Genomic DNA, 26305 nt, shown 5'->3' on the forward strand with positions numbered 1-26305 from the left:
TCCTACATAGCAAAGGAGGTGACTGCTCTGAGTCTTAGTTCATAGATCTAGTTGGGGGTTGGTTTTAAATAAACAGTTATAACTTGGTCTACCTGAATATATTTTTTGGGGGCAGAAGGTAAGCTTCAGTCCTGTCGCAGCAACTGGAGAGACCATCACAGTATACACATCTCCACAGGGTATCTCGGTGACATCACAGAAGCTGAGGCTGGAGCTAGGGGCACACGTGAAGATGCCTTTGGAGCCATAGAGGTCGGTGCTGTAGTTGGCAGAGCCCCTGGAGGCTTGCCAGTAGATCCGGATGCCATTAGGGCCCAGCCTATATAACTTCACCCCCAAGGGGCAGCAGACACCTGAAAAATAAAAACAAACTCCTTTACTACCACAGGGAAACAATACCATCAGTTGCCACATGGTTGACTCCAACTTATGGCGACCCCATGTATATTAGAGTAGAACTGTGGTCCACTGGGTTTCAGTGGCTGATTTTTCAGAAGTAGATTACCAGGCCTTTCTTTTGAGGTGTCTCTAGGTGGACTCAGACCTCCAGTCTTTCAGTTAGCAGCTGCTGAGTGTGTTAACTGTTTGCATCACCCAGGGACTTCACAGGGAAATAATATAAGTAACCTCTTACAAATAATATGATTAATTACAGCAAAATTTGAGGCGGTACCCAAATTCTTCTGTGGTGGGCCACCTGGTCAAAAATTCATGTGTGGGGTGGGGTGGGCATGAATTTTTAATATAGAACAAATGGTGAGTCAAAAAGGTCCACACCTGACAGATACTCATTGTACATGACTCAAACTTTATGAGTCAAATGCACAGAGCCCTTGGCAAGATCCTTCATAATACTCTAGTTTCACGTAATTTCAGTGGGATTAAATTCAACTATAAATGACAATAAACCAAAAACAAAAACAAAACACAGTTGCTGTCAAGTCAGTTCTGACTCATGGCAACCCCATGTGTGCCAGAGGAGAACTGTGCTCCATAGGGTTTTCAGTGGCTGAGTTTTTGGGAAGTAGATTGCCAGGATTTTCTTCTAACCTAACCCTCCAATCTTTCAGTTAGCAGCCCAGTGCATTACCCATTTGTACCACCCAGGGACTCCTATAATTAATTATACTCAGTTTTAATTGAAAAGACTAATTTTGTTGAGCCAGGTAGCATAACCCCTTGGGAGCAGTCATTTACACAAGAAGCAGGTGACCAAGCTTTGCTAGTCCACACTTCACTTGTGCTAGCTGATTTAGGTGCCTTTTACTGATCTATTTTTTTTTTCTTTCTAAAGTTCTTGAGCAGGCCCTGCCTTGGGGCAGGGCAGCAAATGATAGATTCTAGTAACTAAAATAAAACAAAAAAAAAAAATAAATCAGATACAGATGATCAGGCTCATTTGATTTATTCTTTTAAAATAAAAAACTTTTCCAGGTATAAAAGTAAGCAATGTGCCGTATCCCTAGAAGCGGATATCAGGATGAGAACGTAGGTGGTGAATCTAATGAAAGGTAATGGGCCAAAGGAAAGTATAAACCACCTTACATATGTGTAACACTTTATAAATGCTTTTACACTACAATTTGATTCTCAGAACAACTTCTCAAGGGAAGCTAGGAAAAAATTATTATCCATATTTTTCTTACCACTGAGGAAAGTGAGAATTGGGGAAGTTAAGGCGATAACGTATAGACTTCTATTTGGAGATTCTTTCCAGTACCCCAAGCATGGCAAAATTATATTTCAATTCTCTCACCCCACATCCTGTGCAGACATAATCAACTGATCATGACTCTGTCCCATTAAGCCTGGAAGGCATCCTCAGCAGCCACTTCAGTGGTTTAGAGTCATGCAAGAGGGATTTTATTTGCTAACCGTGCACCACTTCTTCCTTCCCCTGCTATTCCCTAATGGTTTGGTCTTTGTAAAGAACAAGGCACGATATTCTCCAGAGGCAGATGCCTTTACTCTTTTAGCCTGTCAAAACAAGAAACCACAGATGGAGTTGGAGTGGCTTAGAAGAAAGATAGTAGTATGATAATGAGGAGAAAAAAATCTAAGCCAAATAAAATATGTGATCTAACGCTTTCTGAGAGCTCCGTCAGGCTGAGTTGCTCTGTGCTGCAGGTAGCTGTGTCATATAAAAACACTTTCTTCCTTCAAAGAAAGTACACCTGAACCTGTTACCTGGGGAGTGCATTCATGAGCTACCAACAGAAGCCTCTGAAGCTTTGAAATTTTAGGTTATGGGAGAAACTGTAAACATTTGGGAAAGTAATCTGAATTTATATTGCAAATTTTCAAGCTAGACAGAGATACAGCAATTTTTTTTTTTTTTAATGAAAAGAAAGGGTTTATGCTTGGGTTTATAATAACGTGCTTATTGACACTCTAGAGCTAGAGTTTGAAGACCCTGGTTGAGGCAAATGGTTAATGCACTTGGCTGCTATACAGTAAAAGTCCCCCCAGAGATGCCTCAGAAGAAAGGCCTGGCGGTCTGCTTCCCAAAAAGCAGCCATTAAAAACCCTATGGAGCACAGTTGTACTCTGACACGTGTGGAGTTGCAATGACTTGGAATCGACTTGATGGCAACTGCTTTAGAGCTGGAGTTTAGAATTTACTTACTGGAGGAGTAACTTTGGAAGGCACAATCTGCAGTCAGCCCCGTGGCACTAACTGCTTTTAATGCCACTGTGTAATTGAGGCCGCATGTGATGCAACCCAGGAGGCAGTGGTTTTCATGGGTGTGACATGTAGACTGTCCAGCCTGTGACTCCAGCACTGCCACATAGGTTTGGACCCCAGTTCCAAGAGTCCAGCTCACGTTGATGACCGACTGGGTGACCTGGGTTACTGTCAGACCTGCTGCACAGCACGGCACTTGAAATGAGGAAAAAGAGAAAGTATTAGAACTTTACTCCCCATGACGGTTGTTGGTGAAAAAAAGAAGGAAAAAAAAAAAAAAGAAAACAAACTATCAAAAAAGCTATTTTGCCTTTGTTTAAATTGAATAACCTGGAATTTTTGAAACCTTCAATTGTTAATCAAAATTTCCTTCCTGCTTTTTTCGTCTGATACATCATGTAATATCAACTGTATATTGTGGGTGATTTCACCAAGAATGCAGTGCGCAAACTGGCCAGTGGGTAATGCAGTGTCTCACCCAATTTTTTTCTTCAGAAGAAAGAAATCCGTTGTTATCCCCTGACTTTTTCTAGCCGGGATTTTCAAAGCAATGGTTAGTTATATTCACCTCTACTTCTTCATAAGCATTTGCAATGAAATACATTTTGTCTTTCTCATGCATTTCATAGCACATCATTCATTACAAAAATTTGAGATATACTTAGCCACACCTGATACTATACTCAAGTCTCAATTTTTCAGGGACCCATTAGACAGGATATAGGTTATCTGGAATCTTCATGGGTGTGTGTTTGGTATTGCTATTCTGCTGCTTTTTAGGTATTCAACTGTCATAGTTTAAGGTGCCTTCCCTTGGATATAAGGGGAAATGATGCCCAAAGGCTTTAAGGGATTTGCTAAATTTCATTCACGCATAAAACGATATATGCTGAAGGAATAACAGCTTTCTTTTTTCAAGTTCTTTTACAATGCATCAGGCGCTATGTTAAGAGCTTTATGCCCAAACCAAACCCACTGCTGTTGAGTCAATTCCGACTCGTAGCAACCCTACAGAACAAAGTAGAACTCCCCCACAGAGTTTCCAAGGAGCATCTGGTGGATTTGAACTGCCAACCTCCTGGTTAGCAGCCATAGCTCTTAGCCACTTCACCACCAGGGTTTCCAAGAGCTTTATAACATCAGTTAATTTAATATTCACAACCACCCTATGAGACCATTATTCTCCTTGTACTGATAAGAAAACCGGAGCTCAAAAAGCATTTTTAGAGAACGATCTGGAAGAGCCGAGTCAAATCAATAATAAATCAGCTCATTTGGCTACTTGTTAGCTGTTCTGCTAGACTATGCCATGGGGGAATAGGACTTAAAAGAAATGTTTTGCAAAGTTAATGTATTTCTTCTTTGATGGCAGTGGTTCTGAAAACATGAGAGTCTTCTGACATAACCTGTGTCCAGATGTTGAATGTTTTATTTTCTAAGACTGGGACCCTTAATAATGCAATATAACACATTTCTACCACACTTAGGGCAGACCCAATAAGAAAATTCATGTCTTAAAACAATTCCTAAAGGCCCTGCTGAAGCCAGTGTTCAGGCTGATGGCACTACATACCCGTTTCCAGGGGCACACTGTAGCTTGGCAGGCTCTGTCCTGCCTGTGTTTCGGCCACAGCTGTGATGGAGAATGCTGAGCCGCAGGGCAGGCCCTCCAGGGTGCAGGACTCGCCCTTGCTGCTGCACCGGTACAGCCCTTTCTCCCCTTGGGCAGTCACCGTGTAAGTGGCGTCATCGTTAGTGGATCGCCAGTGCACATTAATCACGGAGAACGCGTCCTTTGAAACATTTTTTATTTCAGGACTACAAGGAGCTAAGAGAATTGAGGTTATTCATTGAAACAGCATGAGTCAAAAATACCACATGTGCCATTTGGTAGAAGTTGACTTTTATTCTCCAACCCAGATTGCCATCGCTTTCAACCATACTAGTCACAGAGACCAAATTCATAGAGCCTTTGTATGGAAAACTGTTGACACTAACATATGATACTGGGTTCCTGTAGTGTTAGACTAGCTGGAAAATGTTTAAGAGCATTTTGAACTCCAAAATAAGTAAGACAAAAACTTACAATCTTAACCTTCAGGGTGTAAATACAGGGCAGGCCTCCCAAAGGCAGGTGGAACTACACTGCTAATGTGATCATTGATGAAAACTTCTACTCTCTCCATGGTCTTCTCTTTTTTTTTTTCCCCACTTCTCGCCTCTTCTCTTCTCTTCTGCCTCTACTTAGTTCAACAGGGAATCTGAACTCTGTAAATAGGATTTAACTTCTTTATAGGTCTTGCTCAACGCCCATCCTGAAGGACATAAAACCAGCTGCCATTGAGTTGTCTTTGACTCATGGCAACCTCATGTGGGCCAGAGTAGAACTGTGCCCCACAGGGTTTTCAATGGCTGATTTTTCAGAAGGAGATCACCAGGCCTTTCTTCCGAGTTGCCTCTGGGTAGACTCTAAACTCTACCTTTTGAGTTAGCAGCTGAGCACATTAACCTTTGCACCACCCAGTGAGCCCTCTGAGGGACAGAGGTGGGGTGAATCATTCAGATATCAATAAAGGAAGTCATAGCTGTGCCATACCTGTGGTTATAATTCGGGAGGTACATGACATGTTGCTGCCCCGGACTTCGCTGAACGAATACACCGTGATGTTGTACTTGGTGTCACACTCTAGAGCCGAAAGGGTGCAAGCAGGGGCGGTATCATTGCACTCAATCACATTGTACCCATCTACAGCCTTAGTTTCATAGAGTTCAGCACCACGAGCAGGAGACCAGACAATCTCTACTCTGTCACCGGACACGAACACAGGGTTAATGTCACTAGGACAACAGGGAGCTGAAAGGAAGAGCAGAGAGAATGCAGGTCAGGACAGAGAAATGCCACCAAAGGGGTCATTAAGATCCTGACCTCCCCATGCTCAGAGCTTCTGCCACTGCCCTCCTCAATTACTGCAGTTATCTTCTACCAGTAGATGCTTCAGTCTTGGCTTAACACCCACTGCATAGGGGAGAAATCTTCAGCCTGACATTCAAGATCATTAACAAACTGCAACCAGCCTACATGTTCAGCTACATCTTCTCCCCATTCCCTGCTACACCACACCCCTCAATGCCCACCCCACATGGGCTCTCATTTCTCTATGCCTTAAGACCACCAATCCCCCTGCTGGAATACCTTTCCATTTTTTTTGCCCCAAAAAATCATACTTAGTCTAACTTCTCAGATCCTATCAGCCTCTGCTGACATGAAAACAGATAAAGCTGGGGGGAGGACGGGAGCATAACAATATTAGAAGATTTTAGATGAGACTCTAAAAACCAAAAACCAAACCCATTGCCGTCAAGTCAATTCCAACTTATAGAGATCCTGTGGGACAGAGTAGAACTGCCCCATAGGGTTTCCAAGGTGCAACTGGTGGATTCAAACTGCCAACCTTTTGGTTAGCAGCCAAGCTCTTAATCACTGTACCACTAGGGCTCCTGATGAGACCCTACAGAGCCCCAAAGACAAATTCTAACTAATGCCTAACTTAGCTTGGAGTTTCTGTGGAATGTTCTTGCCCTACCCAAATTCCACCCATTCTTAACGATCTAGTTCAAGGCTACTCCCTCCAGAAGGCCCCCTTGCATTCCTGAGATCATATTGATAGTCTCTTACTCCAAATTCCAATGGCACCAATTATTTGGATCCCTCATCCTCGTAAATGCTATTGTAACCCAGCTAATAGTGTCAGTTATATAACTATATGGTAGTATTCTTATTTATAAATATTAACTGATTAATTTCAAGCCACTCACTCCATTAATTCCCATATGCCAATCACACTGCAATAAGTATTGAGGATGAAAAGATAAGTAAAACATGATCCCTGCCTTGTATAAGATCCAAGCCTAGTGGAGGAGAAAAATAGTAACAATAATGATCAACCCAGTGCAGTTGAGTCGATTCCAGTAATGTTACCTTGGGGACTAAGGTACACCTGACCCAAGCCATAGTATTTTCAATCGCCTCATATGCATATGAAAGCTGGACAATGAATAAGGAAGACTTAAGAACTGACAACTTTGAATTATGGTGTTGGTGAAGAATACTGAGTATACCATGGACTGCTAGAAGAAAAAACAAATCTGTCTTGGAAGCAGTATAGCCATAATGCTCCTTGGAAGCAAGGATAGTGAGACCTTGTCTCACATACTTTGGACATTTTATCAGGAGGGGCCAGTTCCTGGAGAAGGACATTATGCTTAGTAAAGTAGAGGGTCAGCAAAAAAAGAGGAAGACCCTCAACAAGATGGATTGACACAGCGGCTGCAACAAAGGGCTTGAGCAAAACAGCAATTGTGAGGATAGTGCAGGACCCGGCAGTATTCTGTTCTGTAGTACATAGGGTCGCTATGAGTTGGAACTAACTCGACGGCACCTAACAACAACAACAACAATAACAATACTAACAGAAATGGCTAGGTGGTGCTTTACCATTTACAAAGACCTTTTCAGATTCAGATCTTCATTATTATTTGTCCCATTTTGCAGAAAAGGTGTACTAGGGACTAGCAAGGTAGGCCCATCTTACAAATGAGTTAGTGGTCAAGTTAGGACTTAAACCCAGGTGTCCTACTCCAAAACCCTCCACACCACACAGTCTCTTCATCATCGCATCTGCTCTGGTCTCTTCAGTATCTAGCACAGGGCTGAGCTCTGAGATCTTTGTGGAAGGTTCAATTTTTCAGAGCAAGGTTGAACAACTACACTCTTTCCCTTCCTTTCACTTGCTTCCAAGCTATACATTCTGGTCAAAATTTCCTACTCTGGAAAGAACATGAGACAAGAAATTCATTTTCTGTTATTGGCCCTAGAAGGACTCCCAGGTGGTCTGTGTAAGTCAGTGAGTGAAATAGGTGATCCATTCTGCTGCTGAGTTTAGTGAACTCAGAATTCCCTTTACAAGCATCAAATGCAACTTACCTGTGGTATAATTGAACACATCACCCAGAGGACTCTGCCCTGCCTTGTTATAGGCAAAAATGCTAATAAAGTAAGTGAAGCCACACTCAGATAGGAAACCGCACATGGTGAGGGATGTGTTGCAGTGTACTTCCAAGCCATCATCGCTCTTCACAAAGGCCACATAGTATTCTCCCAGGTTAACACTGGGCCAAGCCACAGAGAGGTGGCCAGGTGGGTCTTCTTGAATTGTCACTCTTCCAGGTGCACAAGCAACTAGGAAATGATAATTAAATAATAAGTAGTTGTGAGAGCAGGGCAAGAGAGTTTCTTTGCATCTTTGCAATTGTCCGGGACTTCAAGACAACCTAAATCAGCAGCTCTGAGCTTTGTAACAGATTGAATATGGTGCACGACATGCAAAACTATGTATCAGAAGCATTAGAAGATTGTCTTTATAGAAACAAAGGCGATGACATAAACAATACAACAAACTCTGATGACCTGTCCGAAGTCTCTTGTTATATGAAACGTTCTTTGAAACAATGGACTACCAGAGTTTGATAGTCATTTTATGATGTAGGAATTTTCATTAGTTAGCACATTTGTTGAAAGATTTGATCTCTACTAGAAATGAAGCAAGTCTGGCCCGAGTGGAATAGAGAATAGCCCTGCAGTTATCCTTTTTAGAGATAATAACGTTTGTTGCTGTGTGCTGTCAAGCATATTCTGACTCATAGCAACCCCATGTGTTACAGAGTAGAACTTCCCTATAGGATTTTCTTGGCTGTAATCTTTACAGAAGCAGATCACCAGGTCTTTCTCTGTTGGAGCTACTGGGTGGGGTTGAACCACCAACCTTTCAGCTAGCAACCAAGTGCTTAACTGTTGTGCTACCAGGGCTCCTTAGAGATAATAATGCAAACACAAAACCAAACTCGTTGCTGTCAAGTCCATTCTGACACAGAGCGACCTTATAGAACACAGTAGAACGGCTACATGGGGTTTCCAAGCAGCAACAGGTGGCTTCAAACTGCCGAACTCTTGGTTAGCAGATGAGCTCTTAACCACTGCACTGTCAGGGCTCCAGAGATAATAATAGTCATCATTTACTGTGCTTTCTATTAACGTTTTCTCTAATTCTCCCAATGATTATCCTCATTTTACAGATGGGGAAACTGAGGCTCATAGAAGGTTGATCGGCTGCCCAAACACACACAGCTAGCAGGGGTGGAGCTGGTTCTTTATGATACACCACACAAATTGTATACAAAGCTGCAATAGTATGGGAAGTTCTTCTGATTTCAGCTTCCCATGTTCTGATACACAGAACACATTTTCACACCATGCACCCTTCAGGGAGCACCTTAAACAGTCAATGTACCAGATGCTAGAGGCAAGAAACAGATCAAGTAGTACAAGTAACTCAATGCAAACTAAGGAAGACATCCTCAGGTGTCCTAACATTTATCTCACATAATATATGCCAGACTACATCAGCAATAGGCGTCAATCGCTTTGGTTAATATTGCCTGTTTTTCACTTATAACAGGCTGAAACACTGCCCAGTTATGTGCCACCCTCACAATCGTTGCTATGCTTGATCCCATTGTTGCAGCCACTGTGTCATCTCCTCGAGAGTCTTCCTCTTTTTCATTGACCCTCTACTTTACCAAGCATGAGGTCCTCTCCAGGGACTGGTCCCTCCTGATGGTACGTCGAAAGTAAGCATCACCATCTTCACTTTTAAGGAGCATTCTGGCTGTACTCCTTCCAAGAAGAATTTGTTAGTTCTTCTGGCAGTCCATGGTATATTCAATATTCTTCTCCAACACCGTAATTCAAAGGCATCAATTCTTCTTTAGTCTTTCTTTTTCATTGTCCAGCATTCCCTTGCATATGAAGCAATACCATAGCTTAGGTCAGGTGGACCTTAGTCCTTAAAGTGACATCTTTGCTTTTTAACACATTAAAGAGGTCTTTTGCAGCAGATTTGCCCAATGCAAAACATTGTTTGATTTCTTGACTGCTGGTTCTGTGGGAATTGATTGTGGATCCAAGTAAAATGAAATCCTTGACAACTTCAATATTTTTTCCATTTATCATGATGTTGCTTACTGGTCTTGTTGTGAGGATTTTTGTTTTCTTTATGTTGAGGCGTAATCTATACTGAAGGCTGTAGGAGTCTTTGATCTTCATCAGTAGGTGGATCAAGTCATCTTCAATTTCTGCGAGCAAGGTTGTGTCATCTGCCTAATGCAGGTTGTTAACGTGTCTTCTTCCAATCGTGATGCCCTGTTCTTCATCACAGAGTCCAGCTTCTCAGATTATTTGCTCAGAATACAGATTGAATAAGTATAGCAAAATGATAGGACCTTGACACACACCTTCCTGATTTTAAACCACTCAGTATCTCCTTGTTCTGTTCTAACGACTGCCTCTTAGCCTATGTACAGGTTCCGCATGAGCACGGTTAAGTGTTCTGAAATTCCCATTCTTTGCAATGTTATTCATAATTTGTTATGATCCACACAGTTGAATGCCTTCTCATGGTCAGTAAAACACAGGTAAACATCTTTCTGGTATTCTCTGCTTTGAGCCAGGATCCATCTGACATCAGCAATGATATCCCTGGTTCTACGTCCTCTTCTGAATCCAGCCTGAATTTCTGGCAGTTCCCTATCAATGTGCTGCTGCAACCATTTGTGAATCATCTTCAGCAAAATTTTACTTGCATGTGATATTAATGGTATTGTTAATTTCTGTATTCAGTTGGATCACCTTTCTTTGGGATGGGCAAAAATATGAATCTTTTCCAGTCAGCTGGCCAGGTAGCTGCCTTCCAAATTTCTTGGCATAGATGAATGAGTGCTTCCAGCATCACTTCCATTTGTTAAAACACTCAACAGTATTCCGTCAATTCCTGGAGCCTGTTTTTCACCAATGCCTTCAGTGCAGCTTAGACTTCTTCCTCCAGTACCACTGGCTCTTGATCATATGCTACCTCCTGAAATAGTTAAACATCAAAAAATTCTTTTTGGTACAGTGACTGTTTGTATTCCTTCCATCTTTTTTTGATGCTTCCTGCGTCATTCAATATTTTGGCCATAGAATCCTTCAGCATTGCAACTTGAGGCTTAATTTTTTTTTTTCTTCAGTTCTTTCAGCTTGAGAAATGTTGAACGTGTTCTTCCCTTTTGGTTTTCTAACTCCAGGTCTTTGCTCATTTCATTATAATACTTTACTTTGTCTTCTCTAGCCTCCCTTTGAAATCTTCTGTCCAGCTCTTTTACTTCTTCATTTCTTCCTTTTGCTTTAGCTATTCTATGTTCAATAGCAAGTTTTGAGTCTCTTCTGACATCCATTTCGGTCTTTTTTTCTATCCTGTTGTCTTAGTTACCTCATGCTGCTATAACAGAAATACCACAAGTGGATAGCTTTAACAAAGAGAAATTTATTCTCTCACAGTCTAGGAGGCACCAGCTCCAGGGGAAGTCTTTCTCTCTGTTGGCTTTGGGGGAAGTTCCTTGTCATCAATCTTCCCCTTGTCTAGCAGAGCCTCAGCACAGGAACTTCAGGTCCAAAGGACTCGCCCTGCTCCTAGTGCTGCTTTCTTGGTGGTGTGAGGTTCCCCTATCTCTCTGCTCCCTTCTCTCTTTTATCTCTCAAAAGAGATTGAGTACTGCCTCAATTAATGTAACTGTCAATAATCCCACTTCATTAACATCTTAGAGGTAGGATTTACAATACATAGGAAAATCGCATCGGATGACAAAATGGTGGACAATCACACAACACCAGGAATCACGGCCTAGCTAAGTTGACAGATATTTTGGGGGGACACAATTCGATCCATAACACCTGTCTTTTTAATGACCTTTTGCTTTCTTCATGTATGATGTCCTCGATGTCATCCCACAGCTCCTCTGATCTTCGGTCATTAGTGTTCAACTCATCAAAACTGCTCTTGAGATGGTGTCCAAATTCAGGTGGAATATACTTAAGGTCATACTTTGGCTCTTGTGGACTTCTTTTAATTTTCTGCAGCTTCAATTTGCATGTGAGCAATTGATGGTCATTTACGCATTCAGCCCCTGGCCTTGTTCTGACTGATGATATCGAGCTTTTCCATCGTCTCTTTCCACAGGTGAAGTCAATTTGGTTCCCATGTACTCCATTCGGCGAGGTCCATGTACATAGTCACTGTTTACATTGTTGGTAAAAGGTATTTCCAGTGAATAAGTCATTGGTCTTGCAAAATTATATCATGCGATCTCCAGCATTGTTTCTATCACCAAGGTTATGTTTTCCAACTACTGATCCTTCTTCTCTGTTTCCAACTTTCTCATTCCAATTACCAGTAATTATCAGTGCATATTGATTGCATGTTTTATCAATTTCAGACTGCAGAAGTTAGTAAAAATCTTTAATTTCTTTATCTTTGTCATTAGTGGTTGATGTGTAAATTTGAATAATAATCGTATTAACTTGTCTTCCTTGTAAAACCAAAACCAAAACCATTGCTGTCATAGTGACCCCGTAGGTCAGAATAGAACTGCCCCATAGAGTTTTCAAGGAGTGGCTGGCAGATTTTAACTGCTGACCTTTTGGTTAACAGCCGAGCTCTTAACCACTATGCCACCAGGGCTCTGGTCGTCTTCTTCTTTTTTTTTTTTTTAGAGGCTTATGGATATTATCCTATCACTGACAGTATTGTACTTCAGAAAGATTTAAAAACATTCTTTTTGACAATGAATGTGACATCATTTCTCTTCTATTTGTCATTCTCAGTGTAGTAGACTATATGATTTTCTGATTCAAAATCAAAGATGTGGTGGAATTATGCACCACAGATTAATAAGTAATGACAATTACCTTGGGTATGCCTTGCTTACTGTAAGCCTGTAGGTACCTTGCTTACTGGTTAATTCCGCCTTGCATATATGGCTTCTATGGGGTTGCTATGAGTCAGGATCAACCCGACAGCAATGGATTTTTATGGGTTGAAAGAAGCCCTGGTGGCAAAGTGGTTAAGTGCTAAAGTTGCAAACCGAAAAAAGGTCGGTAGTTCGAATCCATCAGCTGCTCCTTGGAAACACATGGGGCAGCTCTACTCTGTTCCAAAAGGTCGCTATGAGTCAGAATAGACTCGGTGGCAAAGAGTTTTAGTATACTGGTCAGAGTTGACTCAAAACCATAAAACAACTCTAGGAGAACGCTCTCTGTTGGCTCTGGGGGAAGATATTTGCTTACTTCTGTGTCTACCCTGCTCCTTTTATAATTCAGAAGTGACTAGGTTTAAGACACACCTTACACTAATATGGCCTCATTAAGATAACAAAGAAACTTCTATTCCCAGGCAGGATTACTTCCACAAATTTAGGGTAGGATCCTAACACATATTTTGGAGGGACAAGATTCAGTCCATAATAGGGTCTAAGGGATTGGCTTCTTTCCTGTGGTGACAGTTGTTTTCCTCACTGCTCAGAAGTCTTTTAAGCTGAGAAAGACATAATTCTGGCATCTTGATAAAGTGCACATTATTGAAATTATTTGCATTTTCTTTGACTTAGAAGAATGAAATCAGGCAAACTTGAACTTGAACCCCAGATCTATCACTCATTATGTGTGCCCTTGGGAAAATTATTTAGCTTCTCTGGGCTTCAATTTTCTTATCTGAAAAAGGAAATGATAGAGCCTGTTTCACTGAGTTGCCATGGGAATTAAATAAAATAATGTATTTATAGTGCTTGGGACAAGCAACCCTAGTGGCACAATGGTTAAGCACTCCGCTGGTAACCAACAGGTTGGTGGTTTCAAATCTACCCAGGGGCTTCACGGAAGTAACATCTGATCATCCACTTTCATAAAGACTTTTGTTGTGTGCTGTTGAGTGGATTCCAACTCGTAGTGACACTATTAGACAGAGTAGAACTGCCCCATTGGGTTTTCTAGGCTGTAATCTTTATGACAGCAGATCACAGGTTCCACGCTCCCCTCCGCTGGGGCCATGGATGGGTTCAAACTGCTGATCTTTCAGTTAGCAGCCAAGTGCTTAACCACCGTGCCACCAGGGATCCTTCTGTAAAGGTTACAGGCTAGAAATCCCTATGGGGCAGTTCTACTCTGTCACATGGGGTTGCTGTAAGCTGAAAATAACTCGACGGCACTTAACAACAACAACAACTGTGCTTGGGTTATAGTAGGCCTTCACTAAATGTTAGTTTCCAGCAGCCCCAAAACATAGATATTTCTAAATTGTATTTTTTTTTTTTTTTGGTCTATCTGAGAACAAAAATGAGAAAATGTCCAAACACTTATTTAGAACTATAGACATTCTATCTTCATCTTTAAAAGCCCAGGTGAAGCACAAGTAAGAAAGAGGCAGTTATCTTTACTGTACACTTAGAGCTGTGTGAACTCAAACCGGATCTTGGGATTTTACAACTTTTACAAATGAAATAAAAACTAATTAATGAAAGATCTGGACTAGGAGCCAATACGCCTAATTTTCAAAGAAGTACTTTCCCCAGTGCATGATAGCCGGTTTCACTATAAATAGTCTTCAAGCTCATCAGAATGTTCCACTCAGTGCTTTCTTCTAGACCAGGCTATCATTTTCACTTCTTCCAGAGCATTCTGTAGCATTATTGGGCGATTATTCATTTCCCTTTGGCAGTCCCTCTGACTTGCCAGCCCCACAGAGATCCCACTCTTGTTTACATACCTGTTTTCAGGGTCACTTCTGAAGTTGATTTGCTAGACCCAGCATCGTTACTTGCTAAAACTGAAATCAAGTACTCTGTTCCACACTGGAGGGAAGAGATGGTGCAGGAACTGAAAGACGTCCTACAGCTCAGCTCTGAAGAGCCACCCAAAGCCATCACAGTGTAGTTGAAAGCTCCTTCTGTTGGCGTCCATGAAATAGATGCCTTCAGAGTCCCACTATCAAAAGAGACTTGGAAGTTGGCGGGGGCAAGAGGACCTATATTTTTGAGAAACAATTTTTAAGGTTTTTTAGTAACATCAAGAACCCATGCGTGATTTGGCCTAACAATGTTGCAGAGCTTAGAGGATGAGACACCCCAACAGTAGGGCAATTACTAGTGTTCAGAGCACAAATCTGGGATTTAGTGTACCTGGTAACTGGTAACAATTCTGCCATTAACTATGCAAACTCATACTTAGCTGTGTGAGTACCTTGGCCGTATTATTTAATTTTTTCTTCATCTGTAAAACTGGTTTAATAAGCTCTGTGCCTAACATACAAAAATCTGAAAAACCGAACTTGTTGCCATTGAGTCGATAGAACTGCTTCATAGCGTTTTCTTGGCTGTAATCTTTATGGAAGCAGATTGCCAAGCCTTCCTTCCATGGTACTGCTGGTTGGGTTTGAACCACCAACCTTTAGGTTAGCAGTCGAGCACAAACCATTTATGCCATTCAGGGACCCAGGTCTAGCGCATAATAGGTGCTAAAAAAAATGTGTTTTGAGTGAATGCACTATTTGACAAGTGGTCAAAAAAATTAAATAAAGTTATAAATGTGAAAGGATAAATGGGCCATGTGGCTATATTATTATTAAGTGATAGGTCAAATATTCTCTCTATTGGGTTAACTTCAAAAATATCCCTTTATTACTTTGACATCTGCTAAGACTTTTCCTGTAATAGCTTTCAGGTAATAACTGTTTCTAGGGGAGCAGACTTCCTTTCCATTCTAAATCAAAGGGAAGGTGGGAAAGTATCAAGTGAGAGAATTACATATTAAGGTCATTGTTTCGATCTATCCAAAGCACTTCTCCATACACTTTCAGGAAATGTGGCTCCTTTCTCTCCAGTATCCCCTTGAAAAGCTTGGGGAGTTGTTCTCTTGGTTTAGGGAGGGGAGATGTTGGCCTCCTCTGAGAATCTGGCAGGCTTTAGAAAACTGGATACTTACGGGACACATGTGGGAGCAAACAGAGAAGACCCTGTTTGAAGACACAGGGACCCAACTCATTCTTCTGTGGGCCATCTCGACAGGCCAATTCCCCCACTGCATGGTTAGCATGTCTGCAGAGGCTGGTCTGCTCTGGGGTAGTTCTGGGCCTGCAGTGTTTTAGGACAACCTGTTTTTCCCACATGGGGGAATGGGAGAACCAGGGACAATGGGTAATAGGAGATTAAATCCAAACTCTCTAGAACTTTTTAAAACATGGACAACTAACTGAAGGGAAAGACTTTAAGTAACCAGTCATCCATAGAAAGTGGCTGTCCCAGCCTCCCAGTCTGATGTCCATGCTCCCTCCTGTGCCACATTGTGCCTCTGCTTCCTTCACTCAAAGCACCTACTACACTGAACAGCAGCCACTGGTTTACGCCTTGGTCTCTCCTAGGACTCGGTCAATTCTTTGAGGGTAGGGGAGTCATGCTTTATTTGACTTTATATCACCATGAGCTAAATAATGCGCAGGACATAGTGGGCCCTCAATGAATGTTTGCAGGAAGAAAGAACGAGAGAGAGAGAGAAAGAAAGAAGGAGAAGGAAGGAAAAAAAGAGAAGGAAGAAAACCAAGCAAGCAAGCAAGAAAGCAAGCAAGGAAAAGTCCTGGGGAGACTGGTTTGTCATGGACATCCTGACTCACAAGACCCATCCTGAATCACTCTTAGGATCATCTTGTTATGATTTCTCCCCAGAGAAGTATTGTAAAAGGCAAACCCACCTCTTCTCCCTACATTTCTGCCTCAGCCCACAAACAATGGGCTCCCCTCCTGACTTCCCTGTAAACTTAGGGAATGTTGGAGAGAACATATTTGGGTTTTTTTCCACCCGTTCCTTGGTCCTCCCCAAGGGATGAAACAGCTCATTTAGTTGGTGAGAGCCTGACATCTCTAGGCCACCTTGCCAGTGGATGGCTTACACTACCTCAAGAGAAAAGAAAACCTCTCTCTCTCCTCCCTTCCTCTCTCCTTATCCTTTCTGCCCACTCTGGCAGCCCAGGTTGGTATCCAGTTACCAAGCAGTAGGAGCCCCTGGTCAGAATATCCCTGCAGTGGGGATGATGAGAGAGCACACATCAATCTCCACCTGCAGAGAGAGGTAGTAGCAGGCCTTTGGGAAATAAATCTGATGTACTGATTCCCAGACAGTATAAAACACCATGGCAGCAGGAACTCTGCTTTGCTTGCTGCTGTATCTCTAAAACAATGCCTGCTCAAAGCTGACATGCACTCTTTAAATGTCTGCTGAATAAAATAAATTTCCATTTGGTGCAATTCTTTTTGTTTATTCCTTTGGCCTGAACCCAGGAAGGGACAAGGGCCGCCTGGTAATCCTCACCAGAATCATTTCTTGCTGTGTGATATTGAATGTGTATGTTGAAATTGAGTTGGATATCAGAGGAGGAGGTGTGGTGCTCTGAGTATTCTGAGAGGCATTTCTTTATACATTCAGTAAGCATTTAAATTACCAAGGGGGAATAGTCAAGGCACTATAAATAACTTCATAATAAATTTAAATAGCTGCCACCAGCTGCTCTGTACTTATCACTTAGACTGCTCTTTATGGCTACAATGCATAGGCCTCCTCATTAATCAAAAATGAGATTGTTTGAGGCCGAGCTGCAAGTCCTTACTTGTTCTCTGATTACAGGTAGAATCATCTCCAGGGATCCCATTAGCATTCCACGCATAGGCCTTTATGGTGTAGAGAGTTCCAGCATCTAAACTGCTGAATGTCAAGGAAGTGTTTGTAGTGTTCTCTTTCCATATTCTGCCCAAGCCATTGGCTTGCATAATGGACACAGAGAATCCAGTTGCCATGTACACAGTTTCCCACTGCACAAGAATAGAGTCCGGACTTGGAGAGCTTACTTCTAGAATTGGTGCAGCCAATACTAAAAAGACAAAAAGACACATATTAAGGAAACCCAATAAAGGATAATTCACATTTAGAAACAAATAAATTGCAGTTGATTATCCAAATTGTACAATAATTACTTGCTTTGCAAAAGGGTTCACAGCAGAGCTCCATCAAATACTTGCTATTTCGGAGTATATTAATCATAAATAACTGGGCAGAGAAATGGGGAGAAGGGAAAATCTAAATATTAGGCACTACTTGACCAAAAGGTCAGCAGTTTGAATCCACCAGCCGCTCCTTGGAAGCCCTATGGGGCAGTTCTACTCTGTCTTATAGGGTTGCTATGAGTCGGAATCGACTCAACAGCAATAGATTTTTTACTTTCAATTGAAGATTGTTCAGAAATTAGATAAAATGTCTCTGTAATCACAGTATAAATTGATGGGAAAAATGATAGCTTATACTATTTAAATGCGTATGGAACTTTTCAGAAATGTGCCTAGGCATAACTGTATCAAAGTAATTTAAATAACAGTGATGACAAACTCCAAATGTTAGTTGTTAATATCTATGCCAGGCAATCGAACTGCAGCGAAAACTCTTCTTGTTCTTTATTTGACCTGGCCTTTATGGCTGAGGTTAAAAACAGGTATCCCTTTTTCAGGGATTTAAAAGCACACATGCTTTTAAAGGCACGCAGAATTGGGTTTTATTTTCCAAAGCAAAGCATCTGGTATTTAAATGCCACCTCCTCCACAGATAACTGAGCTCCAAAAAAATATCATTTGGTGAATTTTGCTTCTGGGATCTGAGTCGTAGCTGCTCAGGTGATGCCAACTCACATTTTGCATTTATTTGCAGCATTGGTATAACTGATCCAAGTCACAAAGCAAACGCTCAACAGAGGGCGAACACCCAGCTACCTGTCTTTGCCTGCTTTGGAGGTGATGCCTGGCTTCTCCCAGCAGCACTGATGGATCTGATGGTGATTTGGTACAGAGTTGCAGCCTTCAGGCCTGTCACGGTGCCTGGGGAACTGGACACTATGGTTTCAATGACTGTGTCCCCGTCTTTGGCTGTGAGGAGGTAACTGGTGGCCCCTGGCACTGTAGCCCATTCCACAGTGATACTGTTGCTGATTTTGGAATATGCCTGGTCAATAGTGGGTATTTCAGGTGCTGAAAGATTTTGAGGGTGTACGTTAGCCAGGATACATTACCACGATCACCTCTCTCATTGCTTTACATTTCATACTAAATCATTCTCCTGCCTTCCTCAGACATAAGCTTTGCCATTATTTTCCAGATCACAAAAAAACCGAGAAAAAGAAAGGCAAAGCTACTCTCCAAAAAGAGAGCCAGAAAGCTCAAATCAACGGCCAAGTCCTTAACTTCCATTCAGGGATGGAATGTCAAGGTTTTTCCCAGTTGCTTGAGGGATAATTCGCACTTTGTGTACTTTTAAAAGTTAAATAAGATAGAGAGGTGTTTGTGGGAAAGGACTCTGAGAGGTGGGAGAGAATATTTGAGGGACTTCATTCTGGAGCATTCTCCCTCCCCTCGCTTGTTGTTCCGTGAGTTTCCCGGCCTGCATTGGCTGGAGCTACCCTCCGGTTCAGGACTGGGCCACACTGCCTCCAGCTAGGCTCCACCTCCATCGCCCCACCCACTCCCTGCTGCTGTGGCCACCGCCTCACGCATTTTGCACGTTTCCTAAAGGGCATTTAGTCTACTGGAGGAAGGAGGGGAGAATTGGGTTCTTTGTTGCAGTTATTCTAAAGTAATTTCATATTTTCAGAGTGGAACGATTTTAATATTCTTCTATATAAAATAAAAATAAACTTTATTCCACCCTCTCTATCAAAACACCTTGCCCCATACAGAGAAATGAAATCCTGATACTTGCTACAACGTGGATGAGCCTTGAAAACATAAAGAGTGAAGTAAGTCAAGCACAAAAGGACAAGTATTGTATGATCCCACTTACATAAAACATCTAGACTAGGTGATACAGATTGAATCTGTTAGCAGCAATGCCTGTAGCCACTGCGCCACCAGGGCCCCAACCACAGGTATAGGTTGGAGCCCTGGTGGCTCAGTGGTTATACGCATTGCTACTAACCAAAAGGTCAGTAGTTCGAATCCACCAGCTGCTCCTTGGAAACCCTATGGGGCAGTTCTACTCTGCCCTATAGCGTTCCTGTAAGTTGGACAACGGGTTATATATATTTACAACAATAAAACAAACAAACCTCTGTCTTAGCATAAAATGAGATGCCACTGTCCTACCTCACCTGGGCCTGGACATGATTTTCTAGGAGGATGTGAATGCTAGTCATGAGTTTATTCAAGGTGTTCCTACACTTTGGGTATGGGGTGGGAGATAGAACATGATAATCAGAAGTACTACTTTATAAAAATCCACAGACAAAAAAATGTCCTGAATGTAGGAGATCCAAGTGGAAGAAAAAGTCAAACCAAAAAAGGCACTCAGCCTTTTACACTGAACATACTTCATTTGCTGGGTAGAATATATGCAAAATTAAAAACTAAAAAGCAAAACAAACGAACGAAACTCTAGGGCAAAGAGGGAGAAAGAGTAAATACAGACCAAATGTGTGATTCGTAAGCATCAACTCCCTGCCCCCACCTTGCCCCCACCTGCTAAATCCCCGTGTGTGTATCACAGACACCCTTCTCTTTCTGTACCAATAGCCCAGCGAGTTGGCTCTGGCACCATCTCAGAAATAATCCTGCTGCAAAAATGAACAAAGTCTCCACTGTGCACTGGCCAGACATTCCTTGAACATCACCCAGGCCTGTCTCTTTTGCCACTGAAAGAAAATCAAGATGGTCATTTACGCTGGGGGACAGTTGCGGACTCTCTAATCTTAGCCATTTGCCAGCAGACGCTGAATCTGTAGGTGGGGCTTGTGTCTCTCTCCCCTCTACAGGATACAAAGTTCCAGCAGGGGCTCCCACTTTCATCCGACCCCCACGCATATCCCTCTCTGCTCCCCAATTATTGGTCTTGTGTCATATGCCTTCTTTCCTCTACCCATGTGGCTATTTCTTGAACCCTTTTGTTTCCTTTGTTCCTACAGTTTATCTTGTTCTCCTTTATTAACCAGGCCTGCTTATTGGAATGAGACTTCCTGGAGAAATGACAACCAAACTAACCATACACACAAGAAGCCTGAGAGTACATTCATTGAGTGTTTTCAAAGGCCTGTCAAGGAGCCTGAGGACTCCACAAAACTTGCCCCACTGAATTGAACTAGGAGAAGCGCAATTGTCTGGAAGAAATAATACATGAAGCCAGTATCAGCAGGATGAAACACAGGGTTGCCTGGTGGAAAAATAGGACAGCATTTGGATTCAGAAACTCTGGATTTGAGCCCTGGCTCTGTTATTGACTTTTGTGTGAATGTGTGCAACTCACTTGATCTCTTCAAGTCTCAGTTTTCTCCCCTAAGAAACGAGGAATATTAATAAAACCTATGGGTTATATCTTAGGGTTGTTGTAAAGAGTAAGTGAAATAGTCTATGTAAGGGCACTTTGAAAGCCATGAGGGGTAATGTGTGTGTGTACCAGGACAAGCAAGTTTTGGTGGGTTATGGGAAAGGCAATTAGTTTGGAAAAGCCATGGAGGGGTACTGGCAAAAGTGAGGTTCTGGGGAGTCTGGGGCAAGCACAGGATGGAGAGACAGATGGCCTGTTTCACAGTTGTTGGTTCAGGCAGGAACTGACCGGTACCAGCAATGAACAAAGATCAGCCCCTCTGCCCTGTGCTTCCCTTTTAAGAGATGAGAAGCTTGAGCGACATATGTTAGGCTCTATGAATTTGTAGCAGTTCCTCTCTCTTCCTTACCTCTGTGTTTAGCCCACTTACTGGGTTGATTAAAGAGAAATCTCTAATTCCCTTAGGTGTGCAATCACCCAGTCTGATCAGTCAAAAGTAAAAAAAAAAAAAACAAACGACTTTGATTCTCAGCTTCTGTGCATTCTACCAACTGAAAAGAGATCTAAATTAGCCCACATGGCCCCAGTGGCCAGACGCACACATACGATCAAAATACACAAACCCGAAATGAAACCTCCTACCTAAAAAAAAAAAAATTTTTTTTTTTTTTTTCCTACCTAGCATCAATAAAATACATCACATCTCCTGAAACGCCAGGACAAGTCAGTTAACAGTGGCATCACCGGTGTCTCAGCCTGCCCCGCTTTTTCTCAGGAGCTCTCCAAGGGTGTGCGTGGTATGGGACTGAAACGGGGCCAGCTCTGAGGCCTCAGTGTGTCCTGAGTGATGGCACCTTCTAAGAGACCACAGAGCTAGATTTCATCTGCCCAAAGGCCATTAAAAAAAAAAGCTACTTTGTGTATGGCCAAAAAGTCCTTCCTATAGCTTCTTGGCCAATCCTGAAGATTTCCCAAGAAAAAGCTTATGAGAGAAAAGCAAGGGATAATAATAACTCTGCTGCAGATCCATGAACATTGTGGGTATTTGTGGCTCAGCCATTTATCTACGTTAAATTAATTAAAGAATTATTTCCACTTTCTTTTCTGTGATATGGACAAAACAATAAGTCAAAATTGTTCTAATTTATACTGAATCACTCTGAGTGTTTAGTGGTGATATAATCGATATGATATGATTCCTACAGATTCATCTAAATTCCATTAAACATAAAGGTCCAATCTAGGGGCTTAGGTTTCTGGGTCGTAAGAGCTAGGAGAAGACTCCAGGGCAATTACCTTTGCCTTTGGTCATTTATTCAAGAAAAATGGTGATCAAGTCTTTTTATGAGAAAACCCTTTTCTAGTTCTGAGTTAACATAGCCTATATTTTAAGGATGCAATATTCTGAAAAGTTGAATCCTTTTTGATTAAAGTAGAGAATCTTGAAAATTTAATCAAAAACAGCCTTTCTAGTTTTCTCCTTTAATTCCCCTGAAGACAAACATTAGAAGTTATGTAAATCAGACTCTCCACTATTTGTGACTAAGATTTTATTTCTTTGACCAGATTGATGATCACAGCAATATTTTACAAGTGGCTCTTTTAACTTTGCGCAAGAAAACCCATGACTTTATGACCCTGTACATTACAGTACTTGATAAGGATACCTTCCTAGGATTTGTCTTTGAAGTTTGATCCATTTATTGGTCTTACCAGGTATCATCTCCCCCGACCAAAAAAAAAAAAAAAAACCAAACCTGTTGTAGTCGAGTCGATTCCGGCTCATAGAGACCCTATAGGACAGAGTAGAACTGCCCCATAGAGCTTCCAAAGACTGCCTGGTGCATTCGAACTGCCAAACTTTTGGTTAGCAGCATTAGCCTTTAACCAGTACACCACCAGGGTTTCCATCATCTCCCCAGCACCTGACAAAGCGGTTTGCACACACTAAGTGTTCAGAAACTGTTGACTCCCCTCCTCCCCCACAGTATGGCCATTACAGGGTTGCTATGAGTCAGAATCGACTCGTCAGCAACAGGTTTGGTTTTTAGGTTATAGCCATTATGTTTTGGAGTAGCCATGAATTAACAATGGAAATGAGAATCAAATACGGAGGAGAAAACTTGCACTTCAGGAAAGTTTACCTGTTTTTGCTGAAGCAACCTGAAAGGGAAAGTTTAGAAAATTAGAACCACAAAGGAAACTATCATTTTGGAAAATACATAAAATCAGAGCAGTAATAAATTAATCAAAACATTTTTTATGCATAATGTGAGGAGTCTTTCAATCCATACAGTGTATTTATTTGCACAAATCATTTCCCAACACTCAGATCTATCACAACGCAATCCTAAATAGAATTTAGAGGCTGGAGGCAGATCACATTACTATTTCATTTTTCTCCCTGAATCTGCCTATTGAGCTAAGTCAGGAGCTGCTGACAGAATTCTCAGAAATCTTTGTTCTTAAAATATAATGATAATTTTATTTTCTTTCTCTAGTACACTGCATGAAATTTCAAACACACAAACATACAATCTTGACATGGTCCATAATGTTTTAACTTCTATCTCCCCACCTCCCAGTCTCTGAAAAAAAGAAAAAGATCATGAATGTATTTTTTTCTTTCTCTAAAGAGTTGGAGGCGAATTGGGATGGTGAACTCACCATTTTAAGACAGATAAGACAGAATCCAATCACAGACAAACGTTTCTCTGGTTCACCAGCCATCCTGTTGGCCTAACACTCACGTGGCACTGCACAAAGTGACCAGAGTCCTCTTTGGTCCCCAGGAGGTGGCACCATTGGTCGCTGGGATGTGGGGCCCTGATGCTGCAAACAGTCTCTGGGAATTAGCTCCTCCCCTTCATTGTGGAGCTGACCTGTAACTAGGGGCACCTGGAGACTGGCAGGGACAGGTATTGCAAAGACTGAAAAAAAAGAGAAGAGTTGGAGGAAGTTATGCCAAGCAGGCCAAGAAGGTACTGTAACCTGGGTTTCAAGATAATATGTGGAATGCTCTCCTCTTTAAATTTTGTTTTTATTTTTTTACATAAAATTTTTACAAAGTTGTACAGAAAATTGTTGATATAGTGGAATGATCATTTTAAACTTGGGGATCCTGACCAGTGTTTTGTTTTGTTTTTTGCCTTCATTTGTTGTTGTTGTACCCATTCAAAATAACCAATCCTACTATCTGCAAGGAAGCCCTGGTGGTGTAGTGGTTAAGTGCTACAGCTGCTAACCAAAGGGTCAGCAGTTCAAATCCACCAGGTGCTCCTTGGAAACTCTATGGGGCAGTTCTACTCTGTCCTATAGGGTCGCTATGAGTCAGAATCTATAGCAACGGGCTTTTTTTTTTTTCTGCCTGCAAAGCTTCAATATCTAAGATCAAAGAGTAGATGCATATCTCTGCACTGATGAGTTTAGTGGGAAGTCCCAGATGAGCACATTCAATCCATCCATCCCAGCACCACCCTGCAGTTCCAGTATTTTTTAGTTCCAGAGCCATCTTCCTAGTTCAGACTCTTCATAACAATTAGCATTTAACCCAAGCACTATAATATTTAATCCTAACTGTTATGGATTGAATTGTGTTCCCCAAAAAGATACGTTGGTGTCCTCTTCCCTGTGCCTATGAATTGACCTTGTTTGGAGATTTTGATAACAAAAGTTTTTTCTTTTGGTATCAGTTAACAGGTCATGCAGGAGTAGGATGGGTTCTAGTCCTAATCCCTTCTGAGTGGTGTCTTATACAGGGGAGAGCAGACATGAAGACAGAGACACACAGGGGGACGACAGACACCTTGTGTTGATGAAAATAAATGCATCTATAACCAACAAAGGAATGCCAAGGATTGCTGGCAGCCACCAGAAACTAGGAGAGAGGCGTGGAGCAGCTCCTCTCTCAAAGCCCTCAGTAGGAATTAACATAGCCGATACCCTGATTTGAACTTCTAGCCTCCAGAACTGTGAATCAAAAAAATTCTGTCCTTTAAAGCCACCCACTTTGTGGTATTTTTGTATGGCAGCCCGAGGGAAGTAAGACACTAACAAAAAAACAAGTAAGTAAATGAGCAATAGACATACTTAACTGACTGGTCTGGAATCATGTAAGTATTAAATGGTGGAGCTGAAGTTAAATGCATCAGTCTGATCTTTTCTTCCAACCAAGATGAAGTAAGGGGACAGGATTTACTCTACCTGACTTCAAGATTTATAATAAGTTACAGGAATTAAGATAGGGTGTTATTGGCATCAAGATAGATAGATCAATGGAACAAAATAGAGAGTGCAAAGATAGACTCACATATATATGGACAATTGATATTTGACAAAAGTGCAAAGGCAGTCAAATGGAGAAAGGATAGTCTTTTCAAGAGATGGTGCTGAAACTATTGGATAACCATAGGCAAAACACATGAATTTTGATCTATACCTCATACTATGTACAAAAATTCACTCAAAATGGATTATAGATCTAAAACTATAAAATTTTTATTAAAAAATAGGAGAAAATCTTCATGACCTTGTATTAGGCAAAGATTTCTTAGATACAACACTGAAAGTATGATCCATTAAAAATCGGTAAAGCGGACTTCATCAAAATGAAGAACTTCTACACTGTTAAGAGAATGAAAAGACGAGCCACAGACTGGGGAAAATAGTTGCAAATCAACTATCTGATAAAAGACTTGTATCCAGAATATGTATGTATTCTCAAAACTCAAAGACAGCAAATAGCTCAATAAAAAAATGGGCAAAAGATTTGAACAGGCACTTCACAAAAGAAGATGTACACAGGGAAAATAAGAACATGAAAAATACTTCATTAGGGAAATGCAAAGTAAAACCATAAAGAGATACCACTACTTACTTACTAGATGTTTATAATTAGAAAGACTGACTATACCAGGTGTTGGCAAGGAGGTTGATCAACTGAAAATCTCATACCTGGTGAAAACGTAAAATGGTACAACCACTTTGTAAAACCGTTTGGCTGTCTCCTAAAAAGCCATATGCCCTATTCATTTTACTCCTAGGTATTCATCCAAGAGAAATGAAAGCATATATCCATACAAAAACCTATGTGCGAGTATTCACAGTATCACTGTTTGTAATTCCCCCAAATGAAAGCAAACCAAGTGTCCATCAACCAAGGTAAAAGAGAAACAAATGGAATACTACTCAGTAATAAAAAGGAATGACCTATTGCTACACACAACAGCATGGATGAATCCAAAAATAATTATACTGAGTGAAAGAAGCCAGACAAAAAAGAATACATACTATTTGGTTACAAAAATATAAAATTTTAGAAATTTCGAACTGCTCTAAAAATATAAAGCAAA

At 41.4% G+C, this 26305-nt stretch overlaps 1 protein-coding gene across 1 annotated transcript in view; it reads right to left on the reverse strand.

Annotated features, from left to right (window-relative positions):
* FNDC7 (fibronectin type III domain containing 7) overlaps positions 1–23933 on the reverse strand; it is a 32235-nt gene extending 8302 nt beyond the window's left edge. Inside the window, exons 1-10 of the mRNA XM_049876002.1 lie at positions 23622–23933; positions 23099–23117; positions 18416–18670; positions 17266–17526; positions 14377–14634; positions 7671–7925; positions 5283–5540; positions 4260–4514; positions 2627–2881; positions 93–353 (exon numbers count right to left, since the gene is read on the reverse strand). Coding sequence (XP_049731959.1) covers positions 93–353; positions 2627–2881; positions 4260–4514; positions 5283–5540; positions 7671–7925; positions 14377–14634; positions 17266–17526; positions 18416–18670; positions 23099–23117; positions 23622–23684 — 2140 coding nt within the window. The 5' untranslated portion in view covers positions 23685–23933. The remainder of the gene's footprint in view (positions 1–92; positions 354–2626; positions 2882–4259; positions 4515–5282; positions 5541–7670; positions 7926–14376; positions 14635–17265; positions 17527–18415; positions 18671–23098; positions 23118–23621) is intronic.
* Between the last annotated feature and the right edge of the window lie 2372 nt (positions 23934–26305).

This window comes from Elephas maximus, chromosome 3 (genome assembly GCF_024166365.1).
Source record: "Elephas maximus indicus isolate mEleMax1 chromosome 3, mEleMax1 primary haplotype, whole genome shotgun sequence".
Lineage (NCBI taxonomy): Eukaryota > Metazoa > Chordata > Mammalia > Proboscidea > Elephantidae > Elephas > Elephas maximus.